Source organism: Saccostrea cucullata, unplaced genomic scaffold, assembly GCF_032062105.1.
Source record: "Saccostrea cucullata isolate Sc308-1 unplaced genomic scaffold, CSIRO_AGI_Scuc_v1 ctg39, whole genome shotgun sequence".
Classification (NCBI taxonomy): Eukaryota; Metazoa; Mollusca; class Bivalvia; order Ostreida; family Ostreidae; genus Saccostrea; species Saccostrea cuccullata.
In genome coordinates this window covers 461,878-486,996 of record NW_026937104.1, presented here as the reverse complement: position 1 = coordinate 486,996, position 25,119 = coordinate 461,878, and the positions used below count along the sequence as shown (strand labels likewise).

General features: G+C 33.7%; 2 protein-coding genes across 2 annotated transcripts; both read right to left on the bottom strand.

Moving 5' to 3' along the window:
- Window positions 1-5,704: 5,704 nt before the first annotated feature.
- LOC134247348 (uncharacterized) lies at window positions 5,705-7,180 on the bottom strand. The gene is made up of 2 exons (XM_062729722.1): window positions 7,111-7,180; window positions 5,705-6,825 (listed from the first exon to the last, which is right to left on the bottom strand). The coding sequence occupies exons 1-2, from the start codon at window positions 7,178-7,180 to the stop codon at window positions 5,705-5,707; spliced, it is 1,191 nt and encodes a 396-aa protein (XP_062585706.1).
- Window positions 7,181-19,897: 12,717 nt separating this feature from the next.
- LOC134247370 (solute carrier family 41 member 1-like) lies at window positions 19,898-24,967 on the bottom strand. The gene is given in 11 exon segments (XM_062729748.1): window positions 19,898-20,453; window positions 20,875-21,023; window positions 21,183-21,320; window positions 21,441-21,514; window positions 21,773-21,920; window positions 22,030-22,176; window positions 22,591-22,735; window positions 23,207-23,256; window positions 23,630-23,780; window positions 24,211-24,678; window positions 24,944-24,967. Coding segments are annotated over 10 exon segments (1,620 nt in total). The 5' UTR covers window positions 24,643-24,678; window positions 24,944-24,967; the 3' UTR covers window positions 19,898-20,267.
- Between the last annotated feature and the right edge of the window lie 152 nt (window positions 24,968-25,119).

Below are 25,119 nucleotides of genomic sequence, written 5' to 3'. Positions count from 1 at the left end.
ATGTTAGTTATTGACAAAACAAGTTTATGAAACAAGAATATCAAGAATCTCGTTTAAAGGCATCATTTCGAAAGTTTTATGTTTGATAAAATGACCTCGCCGGCAAATACAATATATCGTTAAGTTAATGGCTGATGAACGTTTTCCATACTAATTGTTTGGTTATTATATAGACACTGATTTATCGACGGATTTTTCAGTTTTTCCCGATCATGCAAGGAGCAGACGGCGGGTGTGACCGGTCGGTAGGAGATGCTGCCTCCATGGCACCTGATCCCACCTCTGATGTTGAAGAGATATCATGTTTAAGCTGCTCCTCTTATATATTTTATGGATGGTCGTTTGAGCTTCAATACTCTTCGTTATCTCCATGTATTTCAAGTAGACTTTCAGTATGATTCAAAAAATTTGTACCTCGTCCTTATTTGCTGTGACATAGTTTTTCTTCCGTTGTGTACATTAAGTCATTACTTCTACTTCAACCAGGATATCTGTAATTCTCTTTATTATTAATTATGATTATTATCATCATTATTATTATTATGTCTTTTACATTTCACGGCATTCTTCTCCCTGGTTTATATTATAATGTCTAATGTCAGGTTGAAATGTTTAAATTCAGGCTTCCAAACCTTCCCAAAATAACACCCCTAAGTCTTGTTCTTCTGCAGATGTGAAATCATTTTAGGCCATGACTGAGAGAATTAAATTTTGTTTAGTTTGTGGTCTTCTTTGATCATAAGCAGCAGTAATAAGAATTTTTTCGACTAAAGCTCTCCACTGCAGATTTTCATACATCAAGTCGTTTTTTACTACTTTTCCTATTCATTTTCAACACCATTAATACCACACAATAATCTTTATCTAGTTTACTTCAAGGTATATGTTCAATAAGTCTGAAAATCTTATTGTTTATCTGTACCAGTGTTGCTCCATTGTCAGATTTATGAAATACCTTTTTTGTCCTGTTGCGCATGCTTTCCAAAGCAACAACATTTTTTTTCTTTATCTCTAAATTCTCTACAAAGAGGAGTTATTTGCTGTTTTGCAGTGTCGTATATTCTTTTTTTCTTTTCTTGTCTTTTTTTCTTCTGATTGGTATTTATTGTCTATTTAAATATCCAACTTCTCCTTTCTGCAACTTTTTTTTTAAATATTCATTAGGCAAATGAAAGTGATTTTTGAATGGTTTTCTGCAAAACATCTGCCTTGTTCTGTTAGTTAAGATTTATGAATATTTTATCCTTCTTTTGTATGGTTGCCGTTCGTCTTTCTTAGTCAGCCGTAATAAATGCCTCTAAAAGATTTTAAACTAATCTTGGAATTATCAGAGCTAAGTTTGCTTTTATAAACCAATTGGGACTTCATTAGAAAGCATCTCTAATTTGCCAAATTGTTACCTTGCAAGGTAAAACAAATGAATGAATCAGGTCGATTTCTGAAATATTTATGTCTTATATTTCTTTTCATCAAAGGATGGAATCAGGCAGATAATTAAATTGCCTCTTATAAATTAAGAGTGTAAAATGTTTCAAAAAATAACACTTCGAAAAAAGGGGTTCCTTGACAAAAGTCCTACAATTTAGATACTTTGATGAGTCATCACATGTATATTTCTGTAAATTCTATTGTGCAATGGTTTTTTATTGTTAGATGAAATAGATAAGATTGATAATTAGATAAAGTCAATTCAATTGTTGTCTTCTTTCAAAAAAAAAATTAAAAATAAATTAAAAGACTTTTAAAATCAAAAATTGAAACGGTATATTCAAGAAGTGGTGTGAATCAGATGTGGAAACTCAAAAATTCTAAAGAACTGTTGGACAATTTGAAATCACAAGATTTCACCAAAATCTACATCTTCGACTGTATACATAGCCATTCCACACGATAAATTACAGTCCAGGATTTTTGATATCATTGACAGCTGCTTTTTCAATAAGAATGGAACTCGTAACTTTACTTATCTGGTCATTGGTCATATTCAAAATTATTTTGTTAAAACACATTCTGATTGTACACACAAGTACTCTGAAGTCGACATCAAAAAGATGCTTATGTTTATGATTGACAATATCTATTTGGTTTTGGAGACCATGTCTTCCAACAATCTGCTGGAATTCCCATGGATACCAATTGCAATCTTTTGTAAGCAAACCTATTTTTGTATTCATATAAGCAGAATTTGTGCAAAATCTTATGCGTGAAAAGAAGAAAACACTTGTTGTAGCCTTCAACTCGACATTTAGATATATCGACGACGTGTTGTCAATTAGCAATGGTAATTTCCATTCCTACGTCGATACGATACATCTTGGTGAACTCAAATTAATAGATACCACAGGGTCTGACACATCTGTTTCAAATTTGGATATTTTACTTGAAAAAGTCGTTATTGGTAATCTAACCAATGGTTATAATGGTTTTTAACCAATCTAACCAATCTAACCAATCTATATATGATAAACCGGATGACTTTAACTTTTCTATCGCCAACTTCCCTTACTTATGCAGCAATATACCTTCATCACCTGCATACGGCGTTTGTATATCTCAGTTGATTCGATACGCAAGAGCATGCTCTACGTATGAACAATTTCTAAAACGAGGCAAACTATTGACAAACAAGTCGATGAAACAAGAATATCAGCAGTCTCGTTTAAAGTCATCATTTCGTAAGTTTTATGGTCGATACAATGACATTGTAATCAAATACTATACAATTATTGCTGTTTATGAGGTCAATAGTCAGCAAATACAATTTAACATTGAGTCAAATGCTGACAGAAGTTTTTCGTTCTAATTGTTAGTCCATTGATTATACACTGAATTGACGACGGATTTTTTCCGTTATTTCCCAATAATGACAAGGGGCGCATGGCGGGCGTGACCGGTCGGAAGGGGATGCTAACTCCTCCATGGTACCTGATCCCACCTCTGATGTTTTTGAGCTTCGTGTTAGCTCTGCTCCTGTATATTGAGTACTGATCGTTATCTCCATATCCTTATTTTATAAGTATCTTTAATATGGAAATTCATATAGCCTTTTATTCTACCCTGGAAAGTAGAGGGGTGCGTGTAACATTTAAAGGAAACCCTCAGGAGTATTTAAAAGTTATAAAATCTTTTATCTAGAGCATTAGCAAATATATAAGAAAAGAATAAAGAATTCTTAATTCTTTTTCTTAAAGAATATTCAGCAAAACTGTGATACTTTGTGGTTCATGAATATTTTTCCCGCGAATAATTTTTTTATTCTTGTAAACAAATGTTAAATTAATGTAAATGACTAAAAACATGTAATATTAAGAAAAAATGTCAGTTTTATACATGTTGTGCCTCTTTATTATAGTGTCAGAAAAAAGAGAATGATACCACTAGCACGTAATAAGGAACAAGGACTCAAAACTTTTAATGCGAAATTAACATTATCTAAATTTCACCATTCGGTTTTATCTTATTTTGTAATGTTCAGGGATAATTTCTATGGAGGTATGAAAAAAGCAAATTATCATTGCATAGGACGATTTGGTATCAAAACATTTTTATTGCTAACGAACCTCTTATTATGCATCCAACAACGGATCGATTGTCACAATTAAAACATTATCACTTTCTCTACCTCAATCTACAAAGAATTGAACAAAATAAATTAGAACAATCCTTGATATCTTACCTGGACTTTCATAGTATTCTATGCATCTGTCATCTTGCAAAATTAACAAAGTACTAAATCTTATTTTAACATCCAATCATTACAGTAATTAACGATGTCCAAAAGCAGCGCTCGTCCTCGATGGGTTTGAATTTCAATTATATTGCTCCGAATGCAACAAGATCATAGAAGATCCCATCTGAAACTTTCAAAAGATATGTATTGATAACCATTAGATCAATATAAATAGATGACTGGATGCGTGTTGCTGAGTCTCGAAAACAAGCGTTAGATCGACATTGATCGATATCCCTGCCAGGGTCATATAAGCACATTTAGCACATTTCTCGATTTTTTTTGTCCATCCAGGGATGTTTGTCGAGTAGGTGACGTAATCATCAATTAGGAAGCTGTTAGGCTTAAAAACAAACCAATTTAAAGTTAATTAGTTTTCTGATTAAAAAAAAATCGTAAATCATTTTCTAAAAAGCATTTAATTAATGAGAAATGACCAGATGTACCCTCATCTCCTCTTTAATTTCTCTCCTTTTTTGTAACCTTTTTAGATCGTTTAAAATTATTATGCTTAGAAAGCAACCTCTCTTGAGGATTTATTAATATTCCTTACAGGTCACACCCGTTGTAAGCTCAGTTTGTAAGCTCAGTCGTCTTCGGGCAAACGGAAAAATCCGTTTATACAACACTAGGTTTGTTTCTAAGTAATGACCTATCAGCTTGTTTGAAAAGCGTCAGTCAGCATTCATCTTAACGATCAATTGTATTTGTTTACAAGTCACTTTGTTTACCATAAAATTTGTAAAGTGATTACTTTAAACGGGAATGTTGATATTCTTGTTTCATCAACTTATTTGTCAAAACTCGTTTAGTACGAACACGGATATTGCGAATTCACGGATATAGCGAAGTTTTCTCAGATACCCAGCAATATAAATATAACGAATTCCTTATACAGATATAACGAATTAAGGATGTGGCAAAGTATTTTCATAAGTCCCAGTGACTTCGCTATATAACCGCAGTTCCTTTTTACTGTAGCTTGTTTCGTTTGAGGAATCATTGTTCTTAAACGTAGGACATCCTATTGCGCATCGAACCAACTGCAAGACAGAAACTCCATATGCTGGTGAAGAGGGTATATAATAGTATAAATAAGAAAATTGGACGACAGAGTAGTTGAAATTCATCTCATTTATCATAAACTCTTTTGTTGCGTAACCATTAACTTTTATTTTTATTAAAGAAAAAATATCCAAATATGATACATGCAGATGTTACCAATATTCGACTTAGTGATAAATTGTATTTGATGACAAAGTCATTGTACCGATCATAGAATTGCAAATGTTTATTTAAAAGAGACTGTTGATATTCGTGATTCATCAACTTATTTGTTAATAGCTTAATTGTCTAGTGTTTAAGGGGGGAAAGTTAGACATTTTAAATATTTTTACCAAGCGCTCAAAAAATATATAATATTGGAATTGTCTGAGATATTGGGCCGATTTGCAATCGTTTTATATTCAGGTTTTATTTCGCAGTGTTTCGGGTTTCTCTAAATTACATTTTTGATGTTCGACAAAAAAATTACCAACAATGATGGTTCGTCTGGATGCGATTTGTCGAATTTGAAACCAAAGCTGTAACCTTCGACCACGGGCCTGCAGTTGGGTTTCTCAGGTAAAAAAAAAATAACAAGCTTGTTTTCCTCGAATCCGCTAGTTTCCCTTGCTTTCACAAGAATGCCCAATTTAAACGACAGTTTTAATGTGATTCTGCACGTGAATTAATCATACAAAACCTACTAAAGATGAATATCCCGTTATTAACCTCTTACACTACAAAGAAAGAAGATGATACATACATGTAGTCGGTAAACTGTACATACTGCATGTATAAGAAGAGTGCATGTACAGTGTATATAATAAAAATTTAATAAAAAATTTCCTCTGCATGCTCTTTCAGCTATATATAGGAATACAACATGGCTTGTTTTCGTTTATCAATGATATTTTGGAACACATATACCTATCAAAATCGCTGATAGGAGGTAACTGTTGCACACAAATTATGTTTGTGCCTATGTAAAATTGGACAAGTTTTGCATGTAGCATTCGGGGCATTGGAAAATGGACCTTTATCAAAGCACATGACAGTTTGCCTAGTTACACGTGGACACACAAATCCTGTGCAAATATCATACGCTTCCTTCACACATCCGGGTTCTTCAGTTTTCAGGATCGGGCAGGACAGACAGGGACTTCCTAGAAATATATGCACGGACTGGTCGATACAGCGCTGAGGTGTTCCGATTGGTGTACCGACACAGTTTGCCATTTGATTTCCACAGATAGTAACTTCAAGTTCAGAACAAAACGGATCAATGTAAGGACAGAGGCTACATCTGTAGTGGTATCCGGGAATCTGCACAATATCGCCATCTTTGATACATTCAGGAGGAACCGTGGCTATATTAGTGAGTGGTGTGCATCTTTGGCAAGGTGGGAACCTACACATACTGGAATTACTAATGACTGGACACGTTAGACATGGCGGTGTCGCTGGTGTACTGGTAACGTTTTGAGATATGCAGAAATCTGGCATACCCTTTGGTGCAGTCTTGCAGGTTTCCAGGGCTTCAGCACAAATGGTCAAGTTTTTTCTCACACAGCCAAAATTAACCGTGTCACATAGCCTACATGGCCGACCGCGGTAGTTCATCACTCGTCCTCTTATGATGCAGTGTTCAGGGGTTCCGTTCACCACCTCTTTGCATCTAACCGGACAGCGTGGAATAAAGCGAGACGCCAATCTTGAACATGTCGGTTGTATTCTATCACATAATCTACATAGAAAACCTTGGTTGTTAACCAATACACCTGGTATAATACAATGTCTTGGCATTCCTTGATTAATGTAAGGGCAATTTCTGTAACATTGTGGAGGTCCATTGTTTCTTGCACAGTTTACACCATTACATGTGTTGTCACATCCCGATCTGACCCAATCACATCCTCGACAAAATCTTCCGCGAAACCGATATAGTCTTCCAACTGAAATACAGTGTCGTGGAGTGTTCGTCGGAATAGAACTACAGCCCGATGTACATCGTGGAAACCGTGCTTGATTTTGAAAAAAGGAATTGTCATGGTCTTAAAAGAACATGAAAACCAATAATGAAGATATTGCTATAATTAGTTTTTGATTATTTATTTAACGTTCTCTTTGAATCAAAAATATTTTCCCTAGTAAACTTTTTGGATGTGCTATCGATTTTAACTTTACAAACTTCAAATTTTAAACATTATTCTAAACTTTTATCAAATTAAATATAAATCCTGATTTCATCAATAGGAAAAGCCGAAATAAGGATGAAAGTATACTGTTACTTATACTTTTTTCAGGAATAAGAAACCAATTGCTTAATAAGGACATACCATTTCTCTGTAAATGACCAGTATGGCAAAGAAGGGCGAAGAAAAAAGTCCCAGAGATAAATGCATACATCCTCCCGATGAGCAAGCTTCACATAAAGTGCGACGATTAACACAAAAAATATCTTTAAGTCTGGGAAAAACGTGTAATACAAGCTAAATCGTGTTAATGAACGGAAACATTTCATTAACAAAAGATTATTTTGAAAGAAAAGATAACAACAAGCGGAATTGACCTAACAGGTAGAAAAATGTCTAATGATAATTATTGTGATTGGCCACTTCATGTGAAAAATAAAGGTAATACGAATTTTATAGGTTAACGCATTTAGTTAGTTGTCTTCATGATATAAAAGTTCAACAAGGTTCTAAGATAAGATTTTGCCTTTGTTACAAAGTTTTGCTATCAAAATCATATATCAATTGTCAAAGCTTTCAAACACTGAAGTTGACTTGATTTTACTTCATTGTACATAGCTGAAGATAAAGATATATCATTAAAAAAGTTATATATTTATGACCTCCTAAGATTCGGATGTATATATATATAGTTTTCTCCTGTCCGTCCGTCCTCTGTCTGCATGTCTGTTTGTCCGCAAAAACTTAAAGGTGCATGGACACAGATTTGAAGTTCATATTTTCTGTATAATATTACGACTAATAAATTTTAATAGCATTTCACACAAAAATATACAAAAAATCTTATTTCATCTAAAAGTTATTAAAACTTTTTTTTAGACGGGTTTGATTAACACATTGTTGCACTTTCACAAATTTTAATTCCATTCTTAATACTTAAGAAAAGTGGCACAAAAGTGTGAACAAAACATATAGCGAGTGTATATTTTTGGGTGAGGATAGTAGGAGGTGATGCAGGGACCCCCCTCCAACACTTTTACTGAACAACAATTTTTACTTTTTTCGATTGTCAGTTTTCCCTGATACTAGTAATACTCCTTCCTTTCAAAATCTATCCTATAAAATGACTAACAATACATATATATACTCTTTCATGGCAACTAAAATAGATAAAACATTTCAAATTAATATGACTGGTAAGGTTTATTTACATTAATAATTCCGATTATCTCATGTATTTGGCTAAGACTTACTAGTAATTAAATGCAGACAAGTAATTAGCTGTATAATTTTATTAGTGAATCATATACTGACACGCAAAAGAAACGCAACAAGCAGTTACCTACAGATTTTTGATTTTTTTTATCTTATGATTTTCATAAGCGAATAAAGTAAGGCTAAACTCACTTTTCAGAACATCAGATATTTGATAAAAATGTTAAATGTTTATCTGTTTACTTTACTAAGTAAAATATGACTGTTAAAACACCCCCTCCCAGCCATTCAAGTAAAACGTGCAAGACTGCCCTAGACAACAATTGCAGCTTAATTTCTACGATACAATAGGTTCATAACTATCGAGATCTGAGCGAAGGAATTATTCTTTGGCATTTTTAAATGCCCGTTTTTCAGATGATTAGGTCGAATTTTCTCTAACTTAGAGCAGTGTAGCCACCCTTGGACTTCCGGTACAAGGACAGTCCTTAATGCATATGATACGTAAGACCCTGTTGAGGCTTAATGTAATGAAATTTTGCATCAGCAACTCTCCATCACCTTTACATTGAAATTTTTCAGCTAGAGCAATAGAAATGCGTACATAAGCCATTTTCAAGTAGCCTTAGCATCGTTACGGGAAACGAAAGGAGAGTTTATTTTTTTGAAATATTGCTGCATTACTTATGATGAACAGTAAAGAACCCTTAAAACTCTATAATATTGCCAAATGTTTTGTTATACATGCAATTTTTGATTTCTGTAAAGCAGACTCAAACTTCACTTCCGGTTATGGTATGGAAATCGTTCAATCGTAAAATTACCGATGTTTACCAAATTGATGATATTCATAATTTTAAGATACAAAATTCTTTACTTTACATAATTATTTCCCACTAAAGAAGGGTGTTGCGTTTCTTTTGCGTGTTATGTAAATGATGAGTAGTAATTTTAGGCTCAAAAGTAATGAAGTGATTTATTATTAAATGTCCAGAGTTACAGGCATTTGGATGCATTGCCCAGACTAGTCAAGCTGTGTTAGGGTAATTAAAAGTAGAGCAGTGTCTAGTGTGGTCAAGAATAATGAGTCTTTAATGAGTGGAGCAATGGGAGCTATTGTTCATAGAATCGGGAGCCGTGTATTGAGTTAAGGTCAAGCTAGGTTATGACAGTTTGATAAGGATTTGATAAAGATATATGTAGAGTTGGAGTTAGTTAATTAATAGGATGGAGTTAATGTTTTAGATAATCATCTATTGGAGCTAAGATTCGTATATAACAAGTGTGACATTTTTTAGAAGGGGGAGTGCTTTGCTAGGATTTAGACAGTACATATGCTAGCATAAATGTAACATCTTTCGTTTGTATTATGCCTCCTCATTGTATATATGTAAATAAATTAGTGCACTGTTTACTGACTTTTTATTGGATCTAGCATTACAAGGATTTATCAACCAAGGATATCTTAATTATAATTGGATATATACTCAGTGGAATTAAAAAGTTATAATTGCTCGGTCACCTCCGTGACATATTTTTGGTGTCAGAAGTGGGATTCCAGCATTCACTTGAACTGGAAATATATTAGAACCTGTGTCTTTTTCAAAATTGGATTATTGTGTGTGTGTTTGGAAGAATTTAATATTCATTGGATTAATTTGTGAATATTCATTGGATTAATTTGTGAATTCGGTTAAAAATGGGAAGAAAAGGAAGGCAAAGAAGTGTATCTCCGATTTCGTCACCTAGGATGTTCACTAGTCAGCGAGCGGCTACCGATGATAGAATAGAATCAAAATCTCATGTTACGCCATCAAAATTTTATGGAGATGTTGGTGATGATTTCGAGAGTTGGATCAAAACATTTGAAAGGATAAGTCGTGCTAACAAATGGAGACCTGAGAGGAAAATTGCAATGCTACCTGCATATTTGAGAGGTCGTGCAGCTGATTTTTATGAAGATTTAGATCAAGATGTCCAAGAAGATTTTGACAAGTTACTTGATCGCATGAAGGAGAGATTTTGTCCAAAAGAGTTGCAGAGAATGTATTACACAGAATTATTTCAAAGAAAACAGCTAGCTCGAGAAAATGTTGAAGATTATGGAAGTGCTATTTTGAAGTTGGCTAGACGTGCACATGGAGGAGTTTCTTTAGATGATCATGACAGGCTTGTCATGGAGCATTTCTTGCAAGGTTTACGTCCTGAGCTACGTCGTTATGTTATGATGGCAGATCCTCAAAGTTTTGAACAGGCTTTTAGAATTGCAAAAAGAGAAGAATGTAACGAGCAACTGATAATGAGTAGCCAACCAGAACCCGCTAAAGTCAACGTAGTTGCAAACGAAATGAAAGTAATTATGGATTCTTTTGAGAAGATGACAGGAAAGTTGGATACAATTGCAGGAAAGCTAGATGGTCTTAAGTTTGCATCAATGAAACGCGTGGGACCTACTCGCCATGTTCCACCTCAAGGCAGTTATGAGTCAAGAAATCGTCAGATAAGACGTTGTTATAATTGTGGACGAAATAATCACCTTGCCAGAGAATGTCAATTTGCAACAAGCACCCCAAGAAAATTTGTAAGGATTCCGCAGCGTACAGGTTTAAACTAAAACAGACCTCCTTAGGAGAGGGTAAGGCGGTCATCAGTGAAAAAGAAAATGCCTCTGACAAAAGGATTTTATGTAAAAACAGTGATGAAACAAAATGTGAAAAAAGAAAATGTGAAAATATTGTGAAAGTACCTTCTTTAGTTAAAGGTGATTACCAGGGAATACAAATAAAAGGGAAAATTTTTGGAATTGATGCTGTTCTAATGTTGGACACAGGAGCCGTTGTTTTTTCTTTGATAAGTGACAGATTTATTGGCCCAGAAATGAGAAATAAATTGACTTCGACAGACAGACGTATAGTATCAGCAACTGGTCAGGCTATTGATGTGATAGGCATTGTTGATTGTGAAATTGAAGTTAACTGTGAATTATTCAAACATAATGTGTACGTTGCAAGAAACCTTTGTTATGATGTGATTATTGGAACAGATATTTTGAAAAGTGTTGGTGCAGTTCTTGACATGGAGGATGGCTCAGTATATTGGAATGGAAATTATGTCAAGTTTTTGAGGGAAAACCGTAATGTTAGATGTTCTGTTCATTTGGCGGAAACAATTGAAATTCCTGAAAGATCCCAAGTAGTGTGTAATGCAAGAGTCAGTCCAGAATTTTATGGAAAAATTGGAATTGTGGAGCCTAAGAGCGATTTTATGGAGAAGTATAGTGTTATGCCAGCAAGAGTATTAAGCAGAGCGTGTGAATTGATGGCAGTTACAGTTGTAAATTCATCAAGTCAACCTGTGATTCTACATGAAAAAGTGAATATTGGAAGTTTCTGTGAAGTGTGTGAAATTCACGACAATGATGCAGTCAATGAAATACCAGAGAAAGAAAAGGAGAGAAGAGACATTTTGAAGGATCTAAATATAGATGTAGGAAAAATGTCCGAAGAACAGAAAGAGGAAGTCAGAAAATTATTTAGCGAATATCTTGATGTTTTCGCAAAGGATGATAATGATTTAGGAGAAACAAGTTTAGTCAATCATCAAATTGACACGGGAGATGCTCACCCTATAAAACAGCGACCTTATCCAATACCATTTGCACAGAAGGAAGAAGTAAGGAAACAGATTAAGAGTATGCTAGAAAAAGAAGTTATAAGACCTTCAAGTAGTCCATGGGGATCACCTGTAGTGTTGGTGAAGAAGTCCAATGGAAGTTATAGATTTTGCATAGATTATAGAAGAGTGAATGCAGTCACTAGGAAGGATGTGTATCCCTTGCCTAGAATAGATGAGATGTTAGAAGTGTTTCAGAAAGCGAAGTACTTTTCTGTCATGGATGTATTAACAGGTTATTGGAATGTACCTGTATGTGGAGAGGATAAAGAGAAAACTGCATTTGTAACGTCGGAAGGATTATATGAGTTTAATTGTCTCCCGTTTGGATTGTGCAATGGTCCTAGTACATTTCAGAGGTTAATGGATTTGGTTTTATCAGGAATACAGTGGAAAATGGCGTTGGCATATATTGATGATATCATAGTTTTCTCAAATACATTTGAAGAGCATATTGAAAGATTGGAGGAAGTATTCAGGAGATTAAGGGGAGCAAATTTAAGATTGAAGAGAAGAAAGTGTTCGTTTTTCAAAAGTGAAGTGGAATTTCTCGGACATATTATATCATCAGAAGGAGTGAAAGCAGATCCTAAGAAGGTAGAAGCTGTGCGCAACTTTCCAAGACCAACTTCCATAAGATTTTTAAGAGCATTCCTGGGACTGGCTTCATATTACCGCAAATTTATTCCTAACTTTGCGAAGATTGCAGATCCGTTAAATAAACTTTTACACAAGGAGACATTGTTTTCCTGGGATCAGAAGTGTGAGGAGGCTTTTCAAAAATTGAAAGAGTTGATGACTATTGCTCCAGTGTTTGTAGCCATCAAGAACGACATGTACTCCGACATTTCAGATGAAGAAGAAGAGAACTTTGGAGAATTCTTTACAAATTATTATTCTCCTGTGAGCAACTTATCATTAACATCATTGGAGGAAACAATGGAAACTCTTATAAATCCAGAGGAAGACGAGCCCCAGAACCATGAAGTGAATTCTAACTATGAGGAAGAAGATGTGTCTGACCTTGAAGACCCTGAAAGTTCAGATGACCTTGAGCGGGAAGAAGAAGCAGAAGGACCAGATGATGACTTCAACCCCACCGAGACTGTGGAATTGATGTGTATAAACTTATCGTTAAAACGATTCCAACATACCTATGCAGATGGACATCAATCTATCGAAAGAGAGACTGGAATAAGTTATAGTAAAGGATTAATACCAGAAGAAATTGACTTTTCTGAAATTGCGACGAATATCATCAATGAAGAGCCAGAACATTTGAATAATTTGAGAAATCGTTTCGTGTCTGCTGAAATTTTGTGAATTTTCTCGTACTTCGTGTTGATGTGCCTTTGGACTAAATGACTGATTTTGGACTTGATAAATTATTCGCTTTGGATTAATATTTTCTATGAACAGTTTAACTTATAATCTGTGATACTATGGACAGCTCAATACATTCTTATGAACAGTTAAATATTTTTTAAAATTGTATAACTGATGTTACACTGTGTTGATATATGTTTAGTGGTTCATCTATTGATATATATTAGGGTTTGTTACTTAAGTAGGTGATGAAGAGATGCTCATGGGAAGATAATGATTTAAACTAATCAATGAAATTTAGATTTTACAATGGATTTTAAGGTGTATAGATTTGTTTTAGTAGGTTAGTTCTTTTTGATAAACGTTTCCATTTAGAGGACATGTTGTAGTTGTAGTGTTAATGTAATAGTAGTTGTAAACTGAGGACAGTTACTTAAAAAGAGGGGAAGGAATACTGAGTAGTAATTTTAGGCTCAAAAGTAATGAAGTGATTTATTATTAAATGTCCAGAGTTACAGGCATTTGGATGCATTGCCCAGACTAGTCAAGCTGTGTTAGGGTAATTAAAAGTAGAGCAGTGTCTAGTGTGGTCAAGAATAATGAGTCTTTAATGAGTGGAGCAATGGGAGCTATTGTTCATAGAATCGGGAGCCGTGTATTGAGTTAAGGTCAAGCTAGGTTATGACAGTTTGATAAGGATTTGATAAAGATATATGTAGAGTTGGAGTTAGTTAATTAATAGGATGGAGTTAATGTTTTAGATAATCATCTATTGGAGCTAAGATTCGTATATAACAAGTGTGACATTTTTGAGAAGGGGGAGTGCTTTGCTAGGATTTAGACAGTACATATGCTAGCATAAATGTAACATCTTTCGTTTGTATTATGCCTCCTCATTGTATATATGTAAATAAATTAGTGCACTGTTTACTGACTTTTTATTGGATCTAGCATTACAAGGATTTATCAACCAAGGATATCTTAATTATAATTGGATATATACTCAGTGGAATTAAAAAGTTATAATTGCTCGGTCACCTCCGTGACATAATAAAACAATTATTGCTGTTTATTGAGGTCAATACAATGATTTAGCCATCTTCGAAGAACAATATTCACTCCTTATTGTACAATATTGTACTCCTCAGATGGCTAAATCATTGTACTGACCTAAAACAACAGCAATAATTGTATAGCATTCAAAGTCCATAAAACAATACAAAACAGAAGCAGAGAAATCAGGGACCTCCAAAACGTTAGAGGTGGGATGTCATATGCATGGAGAATCCCCTGCCGACCGGTCACACCCGCCGTGTGCTCCTTTTCATGATCGGGAAATAACGGAAAATCCGTCGTCAATTCAGTGTATAAATAAAGGACAACAAAAGGTATGAAAAACGTCAGTCAGCATTTGACTCAATAACAAATTATATTTGCTTACAATGTCATTGTATCGACCATAGAACTTAAAAAATGATGACTTTAAACGAGACTATTGTTATTCTTGTTTCATCAACTTATTTGTCAATAATTTACCTAGCTCGTTTTAGAAATTTTTCATATGTACAGCATGCTAGCTGGCGTATCGAATCAACTGAGATACATAAACTCCGTATGCAAGTGATGAAGGTGTACGTATATTGCTGCATAAGTGAGGGAAGTTGACGATAGAAAAATTTAAGTTATTAAATTTATCATAGAGCTTGGTTAGTAGATTACCATTAACGTTTTTTCAAGTAAAATATCCAAATATGAAACAGATGTGTCAGACTCTGTGGTATCTTTTATCTCACGCTCAACAGGATATACCGTATCGAAATAAGAATGGAAATTACAACTGTTATTTGACAATATGTCGTCGATATAATTAAATGTCGAGCTGAAGGCAACAGCAAGTGTTTTCTTCTTTTCACGCATAAGATTTTGCGCAAATTTTGCTTCATATAAATACAAAAATAGGTCTGCTAATAACGGGGCGAAAATGGTACCCATGTCAATTCCAATGGATTGTTGGAAGACCTGGTCTCCAAAAACGACATAGATACCGGTATTATAAAGAGAATACCCAAATAACCACCCCCTTTTTGCAATATTCTAAGCGTCCAGGCGATTAGTAGGGATTATACAGTATTTTAATATATATCAACATCAGATTATTAAAGCCGAGTGATTTTTATCAAAATATTTTTAATTGCCAATCTCAAGATACGAATATATTTTATTTTGATTTCCAATATCATTGAAGAGTCATTGTGATGTCAGAAAGCCTTTTTCTGTTTATTTTGAGGAATAGTTGTATAAATTGTTAAAAATTCCTAAATTTTGATTTTAATGACTTTAAGAAAATGTTGTGCTTTTAATTTCTTTTTAAAAAAGAGTTTTAGGAAATCCATATTTGATTTATCACATTTCTAAAATGTTTTAATATTGTACATCACTCTGAAGTTTCTCTTTAACACCATTTAATGTTTTTGTAACAAGTAAATATACTAAATATAATATTTAGTACAATATAAGGTGCATTATAGACCATTTGCTAAAACTGACAATGTGTCTTGGTTTGTAAGTATTTTAATGCAAATTCTGCATAACAATTCATTAGAAGGACTTTCAAAGAAACAAATAAAGCTCATCTTTCCATATATTTAATTGGTTGACATAAAATTATAAAATTCAGAAAGGACCGTAGCAGTTGAAATATAGGAATATTTGAACAATAAAGTGCCACGCCACAGCATGATACGCCCGTCAAAATATTACACAATTATCTTTAACAGTTTAGACTGCAAGAAAATCACTTCAACCTTGATTCTAAGATGTCCATGATTTTTCCATTTTTTTTTTAAAAAAATTTCTTTATCCATCCCCTGTGCTGTAGGCCTAATTATAACAAATGTTACATAACTGACAGATTTCTATACTGTTTGTGTTAGACTTTGTCAAATGCCAGCCATCATAATAGACAATATCAAATTAGTCTTAACAACTTAATCTATGCCAAATTAATTTTGAAAAGAAAGGCTGGCCATCAAATGACATTTGCTATGACCAGCAGTTCTTCTGCCTAATCCCCAAAGACAGATAAGGCAGCGCTTGATCAGATAGCCTTCCTACATTGAACTCATTAATTAATCTTTGACTGGATGCTTGTCTACTCATTGCTCCCTAATTATAAATATTAATGGATCTGCACTTTTTATCCTAAAACACTTTTAAAACATATAAAATACTCCATGATTTCTTTTTAGATTTAATGCCAGACAGGTTTTATATTTATTTCATATGGTCAAGTAGGCATGCTGATTCAACCCCACCCGATAAAATTAGTTTTTAATTAATTAATATTATATAATATCAGATTATTAGTTTATTATGCAATATCAAATAAGTTTTAATTACTTTTTATCAAATTCATTTTAAAACTTAGCTAGCCACCAAGAGCTATTTTTAATCTAACAGCTAGGCTGGCTGTCCATTTGCCCAATACCCAAGGGACAACACCAAACCTCCTCACACTAAACTCATTAATTTCTCTCTAATTTGACATGCAACTTTCTGCTATCAAAATTCTTTCTGACCAGTGCTTGATAATTATGCCCATGGGACAAACTGACTGAATTCCTCTCATTAACACTGAAATTTGTTTAAGATTGCTGTAAAGTATATGATGAAAAAATAAGTTTTTACTTGATTTAATACTTTTTAATAAGGATACAACTCTATTTTTTACATTTTTAGGATTGCGAAATTTAAAATTTAAAAAACTTAAATTTTTGAAAAATTTCACTAAAATTAAAGGTCACAGTGACCTTGAAATAGGTCGCGACACACCTTCTACCTAAGATGTATACTTTTGCCAAGTTTGATAGCTCTAGGTCTAATAGTTTTCTAGTTATGAGCCGGACAGGATTTTTCCATATTTGGCCATAGCATCTTTATTAAAGGTCAGAGCGACCTACTTTTGGTGCGCGACACACCGTCTACCCAAGAAGTATCAGTTGACAAAGTTTGATAATCCTAGGCCTAATAGTATTGAAGTTATGAGCCGGACACGAATGGACAGACGGACAGACGGACAGACGGACAGACGGACGGACGGACATGAAGCCTATAACATAATACGTCCCGTCTTAAGACGGGCGTATAAAAAGCCTGTGGAATGTCATGGAATAAAGGAACTACAAAGTACCATAAACCTTGCTGCACAGTTTCAATATGGCAGAAAAGATATTTACACATAAATTACATAGGCGTAGTCACAGGGGGGGCAGCGGGGGCACTAGCCCCCCCACTTTCAGATCTGGGGGGGCAAGAGTATGTCTGTGCCCCCCCACTTTTTAATGAAGAACAAAATCACAGCTATTTTTCCCCAACATTACCTTTACTATGGAAAAAAATTGGATTTGAAAGTAACTTGCGTTTGAAAAAGTTGGCCAATACCCCCCCCCCCCACGAAATAGGATTTTCGAGTTTGAGGAACGTTTTTTTTTTTTTTTTTTTTTTTGTTTTGCTTGTCAAAGAATTTCTGGAGTTGAGCCCCCCACTTTTTTTTTTTTTTTTTTTTTTTTTTTTTTTTTTTTTGTTGTCAAAGAATTTCTGGAGTTGAGCCCCCCCCCCAAACTTTTTTTTTTTTTTTTTTTTTTTTTTTTTTTTTTTGCTCAAATAATTTCTGGCTTTGCGCCCCCCCACTTTTAAACTTTTTTTTTTTTTTTTTTTTTTTTTTTTTTTTTTTTTTTTTTTTTTTTTTTTTTTTGCTTGTCAAAGAATTTCTGGAGTTGAGCCCCCCCACTTTTAAACTTTGTTTTTTTTTTTTTTTTTTTTTTTTTTTGCTTGTCAAAGAATTTCCGGAGTTGGAGCCCCCCCACTTTTAAGTTTGTGACTACGCCTCTGAATTAGAATTAAACTTTAGAGTATTAAATTCAATCAAAGGCATGGTGGAAAATGATTTACCCAAATTAATAATTTTGTGATATATTATTATAAATCATTCAATTTCAAATACAACCTCCTTTTACTCAACATATCACAGACTATAAAATCAAGTATTAAAGCTATATATGGCATATCTGAGCTAAGAAATAAAACACAAGATTAAGTGTAGATTAAGATGATATTTGCTATCTACATTCAAATGAAATTTTTCACCAATTTTGAACTTATATATCCCCAGTTCTGTAGATAAAACCGACATTAAACTTTATCTGATATTTTCATCCGAGTCATAAATAAATCAGTAATTGTTTTAATACTCGAACATCTATGAAAAGCAGGAAAGGCCTATCTTTATATAAGGTAACTTTAGTTAGTTTGAACTTATCAAAAATATGCCATATATGACTTTAAAGTCACTCATAAAACATCAGGATCACTTACAGATACTAGTATTACATACAGGCCTAGAGATTTGGGTCTGTAAGCATAAGAATAAAGATAACTACAGCAAATCCTTAAAACTAGGTAAACTGATGATATGTCCTTGTGATACATGATATGGGAATATAAATACTGAAAAACATACATGCATAGCAGGCAAGAATTGAGACTTATTTGACAGACTTTGACCTCTGACATGACAGTGACCTTTGACTCCACAAAAAACTTTTATGACATCACAGGTTACTGTCTTAGTTGATACATTTAATAAATAACCATCTCCCAACAATAGATCTAATTATATAAAAACAATGTCCATCAAAACAAGTACTGAAAATAGCATCCATTAATTAAATGTAACCCAAGGTATATATGCTCTGTTTAATATAACCAATTCATCTTAGAACCTTTCATGTTTTGTGGCTGAAGAAGTAAATATTTGACAAATATCTACCATTAAGTAACATAAATAGCTTCTCACATGCGCCTTATACATACATTTGCATAGAATTATTAAAAATATAGATTATCACATTATACTAAGCTATATCCAATACCAGGATTATATTATTTATAAACTCCAGATTATATAAAAAATCAAACCATGTTTCTTGTTAAAGGTACATAGATTGTAAATTATTGGGGTTCTTTTGAAATATACTGCAATTCCTTCAACAAAACATAAATTATTGCCTTATTATTCAGAGTGACTATAAATTCATTTTCAATTGTTGAACTTCACTTCTTCAACATGAACATAGAGCATTTTGTTCAACTTATAAAAATTTAAAACATCTAATCATGATTGCACATATTTTCAGCATTTAAAATACAATGGGGTGTTTTCCCAGTCTTCACGAAAACTCACTGGTCCGAAGACCAAGGCCAGTGAATTTTGAGGTCGGGTCAGTGAAAATCAAAATTCAAGAAGTCCGATGGGCTTGTTGATCATAAAAATCATACACAGTCAAAATTTATTTCAACTGACTTACTTGCGTAAATTTCATGAATATATGAAATAAAAAGAACAAGCTCGTGTTGTTGAATAGTATTATAACATGGATGTATTACGTAACAACCGGAACTAGCTAGTAATTATTAACTAGTACGTAAAATGTGCAAAGTTCCAACTAACAACTTACCGAAATGCGACAAAGGGCGAAAAATGGCGGCATTTCAAAAGTGAAGTACGTAAACATGTTTAAATTTACAGATATGAAAATGTATTTATTTTATTTTTTTTTTACGAAAGGGGCCAGTAAAAATTTTGGTGGGCTAGTAAATTTTGAAAGTTCACTGGTCCGACTGGCCAGTTAGTTTGAAAAGTTTTCGTGAAGACTGTTTTCCACAGAACAGAATTGACACACACTGTAGTTTGACTAGACTTTCTTCAGAGTATTTTACACAATACATGTTCTACAATTATCATAATTCTGATTCTTTTAAAGAGACATAAAATGCAAATAAAACCAAGGTTCATTTGAATGCATGCTGTGGGCAACAGGAAGACCAGGGATTAATTAAGGGATTTTCTTCTGATTACAAAATTAATTTTGTATCTTACTGTCAACATTCATGGGAAAATAGCACTTTACACCTGACCAAGTCATGGACTTTTATTATCTTTGAGCTTGCCATTTATCTGAGCATTCTCACTTTGTGAGTTCAATCTATGAAATTATTGCCATTTACTTGAGCGTTCTATCTCCGTGAATTTAATCTCCGAGATCGGCGTCCTTATCTCCCACGAGATACAGAAGATGGAAAGCAATCGCCAGGAAACCAGTGCCAAGGAGATCTCCGATGGCAGTTAGGTATGGAATGGCCACATTGTCAGGGTCGTCTCCGAGCCTCCAAATGAAGTGGATCATCCAATGACAAACGTAAAGCAATATTATCACCTACAAAAAGATAATTACATTGGGATCATGGTACTGAGTGATATGTGAATACTTTTGCAATCTTATCTCACTTTTAATGGCCAAATCTATTATTTATTATCAATATTAACATTAAATATATTTCCTCTTAAGAATTAAAGAGGAAAAACAATGTAAAATACTGATCATCTTTCAGATACATTGTGCATACATGTATATTTTAATTCAGATCTGTCTCTTAATTACAAGTAAGTAAAATGTAAAAAAAATTGATCAATTAAGAAAAAGTTTTTTTCATTCTATATGTGTCGAAAATTTGATCAATTTAATTTTGTTTTATTCTAATACATGTGTCTTCTATCTTATATTCAGAAAATGAAAGCAGTTCTCTGTCTATATACAAACACTGTCGCCTCCACCTCTGTGATGAATCAGAACTGACCTGAAGAAGAGCAGCGGTGAGATAGAATAGAGCAAACGTCCAGGTAATACTGGTGTGTCCAGCCTTCATGTACGAAATAGTGACCATGAATATCAAATGCCCCGGTATAACTAGAGCAATTAGCACTCTCGCTGCTCGAGAATTCAAGGCTGGAAAAGGAATTTTACATTGCAATATCTTTTCAGTTAAATAATAAAATAATTCTCAATCAAATTCTTATTGTCAATATGTGTCCACAAGGATTTGGAAGACCAATCAGTGAGACTTGAAAGAAGAGAGTTACATGTAGTTGTAACAAGTTATCTTACTTGTCCCACAGAATGCTCCCCCAGGATTCGGACACCCTATCAAGGCACCAGAGGGGAGTTTCCCAGGCTTACTTCCTGTCATGTGCAGAGAAGTTGTTATTCGGCTTGCCTGGACTGCCACAAGATTACCCCCTACACCTGTAGTAAAAATTTAAAAAATCATTATAGTCTAAGAGAGAATAATTTTGTGAGAAACTATTAAATCTAGGAAGTTCCATTCAGAGAACGAAATAGAAAACATTATGTCAAGTTTCTTACCATTAATAACAGGTTGGAATACAGCAATACCATGATAATTAGCTACTGTATAATCCAAAATCAGACCTCCAATACTGAAATATATACCGGTACATTTATTAATTACAGTATACATGTAATATCTGGTTAACATTCATTAGTTCATATGTTTCATAGATCAGTAAGTATTTAATTCAGAATAACTTTCAGCTCACATATTTACCATGTATTCAAAATTTTTCACTGGTTCTTTTGATACAATGAAAATTTGTCCAGATGTTCAGTAAAATGATATTCTAACTTAAGGCCCTTTTTAATGACATTAACAGTTAATACTTGATTTCATTGCTTACCTGCTGATGACCATTGCGCTGAGCACTGGTGTCCACCCAGAGTAGATGACGTCGTTTGTGTAGTGGTTCTTAACAGATATGTACACCCACAAAGGAGTTAGCACCAGAAATACGCCGATAATGGTCGGAGCCAACCACACCTGGGTACCTGTTAAATATTTTACATTTAAAAAATTTGACTTTTTATCTGTAACCTTATTTAAAACCTACAGATTGCTTACAATATGTATATAATTTTTACTGATGAGTAGGCTTACCTATTGCTTTAAACAGCAGCATGGATACCCCAGCAAGAAGAGACAGTGTGGTTAAGTCCCCTAGACTAGCAGCGATAGGGGTGGCTATATTGTCTGGATTGATTTTTAATTTTCTTGACACCAATATTACTAAAACCATTAGAGCACCTGCAAAAAAGAGAAAAACACACAAAGTTTATAATAACTGATGACATGTACGAGGTATGTATTAAAAAAGAATTACAAAAATGCAGACCATTAAATGTGTTTAAAATACACAAAAGCCTTTTTTTTCAATTCAAAACCTAAATTCTTCATCTAAAAATTTGTTCATTTCCATAATATTTTCCTATAAAAGAATGAAAATCTTCCTACAAATAATTTTTACTTTACTACAGTTTCTAGGTAACTCATTGCTAGATACAGAAGTACCTTTTTTTTTGGGGGGGTGTAAAAAAAAAGTTTATAATTTAAACATTTAACGTCTTTTTTTTTTAGTATCAACAATTATATGGAGCATAACTCAAAACTCTGAATTGGACTGAGTTTTTCAAAATCTTAAAGACATGTCCCATAACTCACCTAATACAAAGCTAGCCACAGCCGCCGTAAGAACACTGCTGGCACACAACAGGAGGCCATGATGGATGTTAAATTTCCCCTCCGGTATCCACCCCATTATCATGGCAACCACAGAGGCCAAAAATCCTACCACTATAGCCTGGCACTGCAATCAATAGAAAAGTTCTAACTGTTTATTCTGTCAGTAAAAATACATCAAACTGATATAAAATCAAGCTAAGGGGTACACAAATACATGAGGTTGTGAACTGATATTATTTTCAAATGCCTTTACCCTTGACATTTGAATTTCTATGTAACACAGATGTTGATTCAAGTGCAAGAAAACAAGACTTTTACTTCCAATAAAAACGAAAGCATAAACCCGAATTTTGATTCTATGTAAGTTCAAACTTTGATGTTCAAGAGAGCCATATTGTGACGTTTGCGGGTTTGGAATATATTTGATTAATATTACAGATTCACTTGCGAACACTTATGTTGTTGTTAGGACAGGAAATTTATAGATAAAATTTCGTTTTATATGTGTTTGTCTTATTTATCAATAATCACGTTTAATTTTTTGATTTAAGTGTGTCATTGAAAATTTTTTCGTTTAAGTTTGGACCTTGGTCACTTGTGCGAATGGACAAGCCATATTCCCTCACCTAATACAAAGCTCTTCCACTGCTGGCACACAACAGGAGACCATGACTTTTTATCCATTATCATGGCAACCACAAATTTGCCTGGCACTAAAAAAAAAGTCAATTACTCTGTCAGTAAACATATACCAAAGTGATATAAAATCATGATCAATATAATTCATTTTCAAAGGTCACATTTGAAGTTCTATATAACACAAATGTTGACACATGTGCATTACATGTATATCACACTTTTAATTTAATCCACATGTTTTAAACTTTACCTGATTGTGTGTTACCAATTAATCAGTATTTTTAATATTATTTGCCTGCATAATCTTCATCATTATTTTCCCTTACACTTCATCAATATGATCAGTCACTCTTTTAATTTAATCCAGACTTGATTGTACAATTTGATCTGTATTTTATGACAGTAATCTCTTATTCAGTCACCTGAGTCGAAAGTCTTGAGGCTAACGTCATTTCAAGATTTCCTTTCAACCCCAGGAGAGAGGGGACAAGAATGAAGATCTCAGAAACTTGTATAAAAACATCTGTGTGCTACCAATGATGTAAGAAAAAATATAACAAAGATTAAAATCTTGTGACACTTGCTTAAAGCATATGAATACTGCAGAGGTTAGGCCAAGCATGTAGGTGAAAAAACAAAAGCTACAAAATTAATGTGAACAAGAATGATTTAAAATTTTTGGTCATAGCCCATGACAAGTTTCTTCTTTTGGGTAATATACATGTGTAATTTAGCAATACTTGTGTGTTTGAAATAATTTCAATATAGAGTGAAACCTAAGTATCTCAGATGTCCACTTACCAATCAGTTTTCTTTAGCTTTTTAAACTCAACAGCTGTATGATATCTTGAAATTTATTCTCTGTCCAATTGACTTCTTGATAATAGGGTTTGATTGTATATTTTACATCTTTTTTTTTTGCAGATTTCATCACTTGAAATACTTAATAGGGATGTTTACCTGAACAACATCAAGGACCATACCAGCACCGACAGTTCCAAATCCTGCAATGATGTAGGGAATAAACACTTGTAGGGCAATGCTGAACGAGCCCTCATCTTTCTCTTTTAGCTGCACTTGAGATTCTTTTATGCTTGTTTCTCCATCACTGGGAGAATCTTCTGCTAACAATGGCTGAGTTAAACTTGTCTGTTCAAACACAGTCTCCTCCTCTTCAGATCCGAGATAAGTATCCCCCTCCCGCCTGCCATGGTGGCCGTTCTGATGTGGAATAATGCCTTGTAGCTCTATAGCATTGTTAGGTTTAGCTTTGTGTGGAGGAAAAATGGAGGATTGGTCAGATGGGGAGGTTTGGGTAAGAAGGTCAGGGGTATTGGGAACCATTTTTCGGCGGCTTCGAAGGTTGTAGCTTCCTGCTCTTCCATCGGCCATTATCCATTTACATCTTTGCCAACTCCCTCAACTTTACTGGAAAGAATAAATTGACAATGATCACTTTAATGTACTGAACCTGGACACTGTTAACTCTATAGTCAGTATAGAAATTTAGCAAGTTAACAAGTAACTACGTCTTTCACAATAATTTGATAATCTCTTACACTCCCTACTTATCAAGATTTTTTTCCTTAGAAAAGAAACAAATTATTTTTTTAATACATAAACATCTACGATTGCTGTCCTTTTTTTACAGCTTGAAATTAAACAAAAAATAATAATTGCCATTTTTGCCAACCTGTCAAAACAGTAAGTCTTTATTAACTCATACATACGTTATGTCTAGTTTTCAGAATATTCAAAAGCAATCGGGAAAAAATACTGAAAATAATATAAACTTTAAGAAAATATGATTCTTTTATTGTTCGTATTGATGAAATAGAAATTATTGGAAAATAATACCTGATTCGCCGA

Coding starts and splice junctions, on each gene's coding strand:
- LOC134247348 (XM_062729722.1), bottom strand. CDS start 7,180: ATGTATGCATTTATCTCTGGGACTTTTTTCTTCGCCCTTCTTTGCCAT. Junction 6,826..7,110: donor TGGTCATTTACAGAGAAATG/GTATGTCCTTAT, acceptor TGTTCTTTTAAG/ACCATGACAATTCCTTTTTT.